The sequence below is a fragment of the Pteropus vampyrus genome, unplaced genomic scaffold (assembly GCF_000151845.1).
Source record: "Pteropus vampyrus isolate Shadow unplaced genomic scaffold, Pvam_2.0 Scaffold272, whole genome shotgun sequence".
NCBI lineage: Eukaryota > Metazoa > Chordata > Mammalia > Chiroptera > Pteropodidae > Pteropus > Pteropus vampyrus.
The window spans coordinates 174,379-183,177 of record NW_011889053.1 but is presented as its reverse complement, the minus strand read 5'-3'; the positions used below and the strand labels follow the sequence as shown (position 1 = coordinate 183,177).

The following is an 8,799-nucleotide window of genomic DNA, read 5'->3' as shown; positions in this document are numbered from 1 at the left end:
GTGATTGGAATGTTTGGGTAGAGTTAAGTTGGAGTTGGTGTGGATGAGAGTAGAGAAAAAATATATGGGTCTAAATCTTGTAAATCTTTTCTTAAGACTTTGAACAACACTAAATATCTGATTTAATGTTTACTACTTCTTACAGATATTTTTGCTCTCTTAGATTGACTATATTTTAACCCAAATTGAATCGAAGCTCATTTTTCTCATTTTATGTCCCATTTTATATGAAGATTACTGATTTCTAATTAGAGCTCTGAAAGCCTTTGGAAAGTAAAAGTTCAAATCCTGTTCTACATTTATTTACTGATCTCTTACTTGAATTCGAGTTGAAGGTATCTTGTTTTCTAGGGCACAGAATGCAAGTATCTTTGTAGGTTACATGATAGGAGATTGACTAGAACTGCTTCTAAGGACCTAAGATTTTTTTCATCAGACTGGCTAGGGAGGCCTTTAGGTTTCGTAGAAGAGGATATTGGGGAAAATTAAGTAACTTCAAGATATTAAAGTAGTATTTAATTCAGATAGGATTTCAACATTAATTGTCCTACCAATTTTTAAACAGATTGCACATTTGAACTTTTTTTTTCTTTTAAGCCTTTTTTTGACACATGTTTTAGATATCTTTGGATAATCTGTTTTCTGTCCTTTTAAAATTAGGCTGCCATTTGTCGGTGTAGTCAGCCACTGTCAGGATTCAGTGCCCGGTGCCTGGAGGACGAACATTTGCTTCAAGCCATTAGTAAGGCCAACCCGGTCAACCGCTACATGTACGTCGTGGATACCAGGCCCAAAGTACGTGTATTGGGTGCAGTGCAGTCTCTTAGTTTAGTTATCTTCGTTACTTTAATCATAAAGGGTTGACCAGCTTGTCCGTATTTAACATCTGAATTCTAGTTTTAAACTAACCGAGGCTAATGATCCTAAGGGATACCAACTTAGGAGACCACTTTCGCAGTAACCCAAGTTATGATTTCTTAGGTTTTCTGATATATGTAAATTTAGGAAAGCTGAGTTTTATTGGGAACTATTGATGGTGTATTAGTATTATGTTATTGTGAAGAAATACTAAATAGTGTGTGTTGTGAAACATTAGAAATTTTTATTACTTTTTTGTAGAATTTTCAATTGGCAAAACACTTTGTGTTAAAATAATGGACATTAATTTGAAATATTCGGGAAAATAAGGAAAACAGTCAATGAGATAGCTTAGGAAACATTAAATTAGAGAATCGTAAACAGGAAATAGTTGGTCTGTTAGACATGTTACGTAAGGTTAAATTTTTGTCATTGGAACAAATGTCAGAATCCCATTTTCTTTTTATAAACAGTTAACCAATTCATATAGGATCCTGAAACTAAAGTAATTAAAATCCTCAATGATAATAGCTAACATTACTTTTAATTTTTATTATAGCATCGCATGCAGAGCTGGTGGGCTACACAAAAGGACATTGGCAGAATTATAGTGAGGATTTCTTCAAAAATCTGGAATGATGAGAAAATAAGAGAAAGCGATGAGAAAAAGCGAGTGAGCGATACAGACCACAATTTTAGTCAGCTTTGTTGAAAAGATTGGTAGCGGTTTTAGAAGTAATTCTCATCATTATGTAGACTCACAAAAGATAATAGAGAAAACAGAAGATAATTAATTTGAGTAAATTAAGGAATAGTAAAAATTAGAAACTGATAATTTGATAAGCTCTTCTTTTGTTAAAAAGACTTTTTTAGAAGTGAAGAGTGTTGATGATATCTCTTGTAAGAAAAATTCTATTTTACTTCCTTGTATAATGTAGGTAGATCAACTGTTACAACTATTTTTAGGTAATGTTAGATATAGATGATTATAATACAAGACTTTCTGAATATAAGATCTGAGGGCGATTTGTTTTTCAGGAATCTCTTATTTGTGTAATTGACTTCTGCAAAGAAAATATATCTTTGATTGTTTTGTTTTAGAAGTAAAACTTAAGTAGTAATGCTGTGAAAACATTTTAATATCTCTTATCTCAGTTGTCATAGGTGCTAAATAACTAATGAGTCAGTAAATAAAATTCAACTGTATTTGTTACCAACCTGGGCCCCAGTCCACTGAATGAAAAGCGACTTTTTCTTCCCCAAATTTTTTTTTCATATTTCATATGAGTTCATAAGACTGTTTGGTCAGTTGTGATAATGTGCTATATAAAATCCTAGCCTGAAAGAATTAAACATGGCAAATCTTAAGAGAACCTCTGATAGTATTTGACTACGAGCAGCCTGCTTTCTCCCTAGAGATCAGTTTATCTTTCGCCCAATTCTTGGAGCTGTGTCAAGCTAGCAGACTATGTTCTGTGTTACATACCGTGTGGGCCCCCAGTAATCTCTAATACGGAGGGCCTCAGATAACCTGACGTATACTTCAGGTCTGATTTCCAAGGTCTCTGGGGCTTTCTGAATGATCAAGTGCTCCAGGCTTGTTTTGAGGTGACTCTCATAGGTTCATTCTGTAAAAGAAAAACTGCTCAGCTCTGAATCAGTTAGGATTTAGATAGGAGAGCTTTCTTTTTTAAAATTTTGAAATATTACAAACATATGGAAAACTGACTGAAAATATAAGTGAATTAGTTTTATATATTATTTGTGGGGAACTTCCGGTCTGACCTTGCCATCGTATAGTAATCACGTTGTTACTGTATAGTGTCCTCCTTTACTATTATAATTAACATGTGACATGTTGACTTATAAAAAATGGTAGCACATTCAGTTTTGATAAGTTCCTTTAAACTTTCTGCTAGCTAAACTGTGGTTTATTTAGTGTTTTCATGATATTTCGGGAAGTTGAAAGCAATTTGTCTCTAAATTTCTAAAATTTAAATTTTCAGCTGAATGCAATGGCCAACAGAGCAGCTGGAAAAGGTTATGAAAATGAAGATAACTATTCTAATATTAGATTTCAGTTTGTTGGAATTGAAAATATTCATGTCATGCGGTCCAGCCTTCAAAAATTATTGGAAGGTATGATTATTGCTTACCTTCTAGTCCACTTTGTTCTACAGAAATATGCTAGTCAAACATAAAATTTAAAGTTATGTAATTTAAAACTTTCTAATAACATTCTAAGAAGTAAAAAGAAACAGTTGAAATTAATTGTAATAATGTACTTAACCTAACATATTAAAAACATGTTAACGTATAATCAATATAAAAGTTAGTAATGCTATGTTTTACTTTTTTTTGCCTTTAATCTTAGAAATTGACTGGTGTGTATTTTACACTCAAAATACATCTCAATTTGGACTACCCACACTTCAGGTGTTCAGTAGCCATATTTGGGTAGTAGCTACTGTATTGGGTAGTATAATTCTAATGGTTTTACAAAAAATTGTTATTGTTAGATATTTTCGATTAGTCAGTACAGTTAAGATTAATTTATGATAATATTCTATTCAAGTATTAAGGTATCTTTCTAGTCAAGGTGTGTAATTTAAAACATTTAAATAGTAGACTTTTTAATTAAACACTTGTGCTGTAATTTTTTTATAAAAGTAGTTAGGAACATTTTTTTCAAGCACAAAGAATGACGGGAAAATGTAACAAAAATCCATTATTGAGCTTCTAATAGCATCTTTTCATTTTTAGAGTCTTGCCTATGTATTTGTCCTCTTTTTCCCCCATTCACTCGCATGGATATCTTGAATAGAAGTGCAAACTCTAGCCATTCTAATTGAATCATTTCTCTCCTTTTTTTAGTCAGTGGTACCAAAGGGCTTTCTGTCAATGATTTCTACTCTGGTTTGGAGAGCTCAGGTTGGCTTCGCCACATCAAAGCTGTAATGGACGCTGCAATCTTCTTAGCCAAAGTAATAACTTCATCGCTCTTTCTGGTTGTGGGGTTTATAATGGTTGGGAAGCAATGGATATATTCTGTTGAGTGCTGGTATCTTTTCCAGTCAGATAACTTTTATTATGTTTTACCTTTTTTAATGAGGTTCACTTAATTCGAGCTTTAAAAATATCATGTAGCACTTCATGTAGGGACTTAAAAAGAAATTCCCAAACACTTTGAAAAGCATTTTTGTCTTTGTTTGCTTTGTGTTTTCTCATTTTTTGGAAATGATGCTGTGACAGCGTTTTCATGGCAGTCCTAGCTCTTCTTTATAATGCGATACTTAATGGTTCTGATAAGTAGACTTACCGATTCACTTAAAATGTGTTCTGCTAGAATCTAAGTATGTGATCTGTCTTTTTCAGGCAATAATGGTTGAAAATGCTAGTGTGTTGGTGCATTGTTCTGATGGCTGGGATAGGACTTCCCAGGTGTGTTCCCTCGGCTCCCTGTTATTGGATTCCTACTACAGGACAGTCAAAGGATTCATGGTAAGGAGATATTTGGGTAGACCATTGGTTCTCAAACAGTGATTTTTGCTCCCCCGGAGACACTGGGTAATGTCAGGAGAAGCTTTGATTGTTACAGCCAATGGAAGGGGTGCAGCTGGCACCCAGGTGGCAGAGGCCCAGGATGCTATCAGTATCCTCTGTTGCACCGGCAGCCCCGCGGCAAAGGGCTGTCTGGCCCACGTGTCATTGGTGCTGATGCTGAGAGACCTCAAGTTAGACCAATTTCCATTTTGGCCACCTTTTTTGACAAACAGTTTTAGATTTAAAAGTTTTTTTCCCTAACAGTATTAGAATAGAAATACTCAGTATGTTCTCTTCATATTTATCTAACAAATGTAAGTAAAGTAGTAAAACAAGCCATAAATAAAAGTACTTAAAAATCATATTTTTGAAGAAATGTTCTATTTAAAACTCCAGTTGTTAGTTGTATTTACATGTTAGGTTTGTATCTGAGGATTAGATTTCTAATTGAACAGATTTTCTGCTTTGTGAAACTAATACCCTGGCTCCTGTTTTTTTGTTTGTTTTTTTAACGTATGATCAGATTAACTCGTGTTTTCAAAATTTACATCTTAACTCATGGCAAGTAAACAAAGAGATGGGGGAAGGTTTTCATTTATTTGGAATTATTAATTGCCATCTAACAGCAAGGAAAGGTCCCAGCAGCATTGTTTTGTGGTGCTGACTTACTGAATCTGGAACAAGACAAATGGAAGTACTGCTAATAAAATAGCATCCAGCTTACCGTGGGAGTGTAAGATAAGGAATGTTTTCTTTGCCGCGTTCGGCTTTGTTCGCTGGCCATCCAGAGGAAATCACGTGATGCATGACCAGGGACAGTGCGAGAGCGTCTCAGGCAAAAGGAGCAGTGGGGACGAAAGCATAGCTGCTTTAGGTGACCGTAGGGGATCGGGGTGAGCTGGGGATAGGGGTGCTTGGGTGCAGGAGAGTAGAGTGAGGTGAGGGCCTGGGGAGGAGGAGATCAGAGTTTGGATAGTGAGCTCCATCAGAAGGCTTTAAACACAGGGAACAGTAACTTGTTTAGATTTGCTTTAAAAAAAAAATGTCTTAAAGGCAAAGGGGAGTGGGAATGGACGCTAGGAGACCAGTATAGGAAATGGTAGAACTTGAGAGAGAGAAGAGGGCCAGGACTAAGGTAGGACGACAGGGGTGCAGGAGGAGGTGACGGGTTCAACCCCCAGGGATGTTAAGGCAGCAGAGTGGGTGAGTCTGGTGCTCAGGGCGATGTGGAGAGGAAGAGGGGAGGCCTTCTGGGATGAGTCCAGGCTCTGGGCCCCGTGGATGGTGCTGTGCTCCCCCTGTTCACTGAGATGAGCAGAGGCCAAGTTCAGTGAGAGGGTCTGAGATGTGGGTGTGTAGGGGGGTGGCAGGACTCGCAGCAGAGGCTGAGCTACAGCCCGAGATCACCTGCCTGAGGCCACGTGGGCATAGAAGTGGTGAAGCTAGGACCTGAGTCCATGCGGTGCGACTCCAGAAACTGCATCTTTGCCCGTCCATCTGGCCGTCCAGAGAGGTTCAAGACAGAAGCTCAAAGTGGCCATTTTGACACCAAAAAGAATGCAGTTCATAATTATATGATGAAATTATAGCATGTAGTAAATACTAAGGAGATACATTGTTTAGATTAGACTGAAAAAAAATTAGAAGCCTATTATTTCAGTATAGTTGTGACAGAAAACAGATAAAGATGGTCTATTGAAGAAGAGTTTAGATATAAACGTTTGGATTTGAATATAAACTTTTCATTGGTCTCTTTATTATTCTGTTTTTAAAAGTATGGTGGAAGTAGCGTACAAGTAAGCCAAAGGTTGGAAACATAACCCCAGTCTAGCACCCATGATTAACCACTATTAACATTTTGATTTACATTTTTCTACCCTTTTTCTAGGCATGTATCATTATTACACATACAAAAATGTATATATAATAGTGCTATATAAAGAGACACTTTTCACTTAAACTGTAATAAATACAACCAAAAAGTTATGACTACCATATTTCTTTTGATGTATCATTTTTACTCTTTATTAAACCAACCTCTAATCCAGGTTGTTGCTGTCTTTAGCCTATAATTAAAAAATATATATAGATTTTTCTTTGCAACCATAAGTTAAAAGTCTAAATACTGTTTTTAAGATAATAGGATTTAAGCCATTCTTAAAAAAAAAAAGGTAATTATAAAAGGGATTTTACTTTTTTTCATCAAGGTCTTAATAGAAAAGGATTGGATCTCCTTTGGACATAAATTTTCAGAGCGGTGAGTCACAGTTATACATTTATATGTTTTGTAAAAATAGTAAAACTAGTTGGAGAGCCAGAATGTTTCTGTTCTCCATGAACTCGCATGTGCAGTGGGAGGTGAGAGTGTGATACGGATTTTTGTATGAAGACTGATGTAATTTTTTCTGTCATTTCATTCGATTCTCATACCTTTGTTAATTGTCATGGCAATTTATTACCTTCCTGTTTCTCGGGATTATAGCAGGTAGAAGGTAATAGACCCTTTAAAATTGTGGTTGGAAAACTCATAGGTATAAATTGTTTCAATAAAACATTACAGTTTTTTTATGCCAATTGTAGGAGTCTTTTAGGATTTCGTTGTTGATTTGTGTTTAAATTTAACAATATTTGAACAATTGACTTCTTTCAGAGACAGTTTTAAAAACTTGTACTTTCTGGGGGGTTAGGTGTGGCCATTTGGATGGTGACCCAAAGGAAGTCTCACCGGTGTTTACTCAGTTCTTGGAATGTGTGTGGCATTTGACCGAGCAGTTTCCACAAGCCTTTGAATTCAACGAAGCGTTTCTTCTTCAGATCCATGAACACATTCATTCGTGCCAATTCGGAAACTTCCTTGGAAATTGTCAGAAGGAAAGAGAAGAACTCAAGTAAGACGGTTTGATTAAATGGGCTCTTTTTTTTCCTGCTTAAGTGAGGTCTGACATAAATCATTGTTGAAGTGAGTAAGATATCTTGACAGTATGAAATAGAACTGAATTTTATTGTAAAGGTTTTATTGTTCGTATTTCTGAAGCCAAGTACCGTCTGGATATCCCTCACACCCTCAGGTTAATAGTAAAAATATGTTTTTAAAATCTGTTTTGAAGCGTAGCATACATATATCGTAAGTCTGAAGCTCAATAAATCTTAAACTCATCCACCTATGTAACCAGCACCAAGAAGAGCAACCATTATCAACAGCCTATAATCTCTTGATGCTCCTTTCTAGTCTGAATATATATTTAGAACAGAAAAATCTTTATTTCCTAGAAAGTATTGGTAACTAAGTTTTAAAGTGTGGTAAAAGATCTAAAAACTCTGGGTAATATAAATTCAAGTGAAGCCTTATAGCTGTCCTCACATTTCTAAACAGACAGTTCTTTGGGGAAATAAATCTCCCTGTGCTGGCTGCAGTATGTCTGTCCACGATTGGGTCTCACACCTGTTCTTTGGGATCAGGGGCTTCAGGGAAATCTGGGGTGAGGCTATGAGAGAGCTTTATCTATTTTTAGGTTGGATTTCTGAGTTTAGATTTCTTACAGTAGTTGGTAAAGAGTAGTTATAGATTTTTGAACATCCAAGTGGCATGTTAGAGAGGCTAACTCCGGTAGTAGTTGGAAGACAGCTCCCAGCAGACAGTATGATTCTGAGATGTGTAAAGAGAATGAGTGAAATGGAGTGTGATGGAGATGAGCAACTCAGAGAACATGAGACTTTAGCTCTGTGGTTTAGTATCTCACAGCAGATTTTCACAGTCAGAAGAGGTGAGCCCTGGAGTACAGAGCTATTTTGAGAAAAAACTATCCTCTGTTTATCAGACATCCTCATAAGTAGGAAGATGTTCATAAAAATGTGTACTTTTCAGCAGTTTTTCTCTAAAAACATACCTGTTGGTCATCTTAGGGGTTGTGAAAAAATGAGCAGATTCTCCCCCTTATCCCCACATCCCTATCTGTTTTATGTTTATTTGGTAAATATACCATCTAAAACCATTTACTCACCTGCTTCACGTACTTACTCTTAGATTTGCAGTATAATTGGCTTTTTTAAATTCTGAATAATGTCCTGATTTTTCCTAATTCCTTTTTTTTTTTGTACCCTCTCACACTGAAATTTGTCTCTGCCCTGTAGTGCATGCCATTATGGCCCAGATGTGGGGCCAGGAGAATAAGGCCAAACAGACATATCAGTACCTCGTCTGTGTACATTTGACCCTTGAACAGTGAGGATTGGGACACCGACCCCCCTCCCCACTCAGTTGAAAATCCCTGTGTAGTTTAAGTTGGCCCTCCATCTCCATAGATTCGAAAATACCGTTTTTGGTCATGGTTGGTTGAATCTGCGCATGTGAAACTCAGGGATGTGAAGGGCCAACTGCATATATGTTGACATGTTGTT

The 8,799-nt window shown here is 36.4% G+C and overlaps 1 protein-coding gene across 1 annotated transcript in view; it reads left to right on the top strand.

Moving 5' to 3' along the window:
• MTMR6 (myotubularin related protein 6) overlaps positions 1-8,799 on the top strand; it is a 33,212-nt gene that overhangs the window by 19,529 nt on the left and 4,884 nt on the right. Inside the window, exons 6-11 of the mRNA XM_011375467.2 lie at positions 661-795; positions 2,865-2,997; positions 3,733-3,842; positions 4,234-4,359; positions 6,609-6,658; positions 7,089-7,289. Coding sequence (XP_011373769.1) covers positions 661-795; positions 2,865-2,997; positions 3,733-3,842; positions 4,234-4,359; positions 6,609-6,658; positions 7,089-7,289 — 755 coding nt within the window. The remainder of the gene's footprint in view (positions 1-660; positions 796-2,864; positions 2,998-3,732; positions 3,843-4,233; positions 4,360-6,608; positions 6,659-7,088; positions 7,290-8,799) is intronic.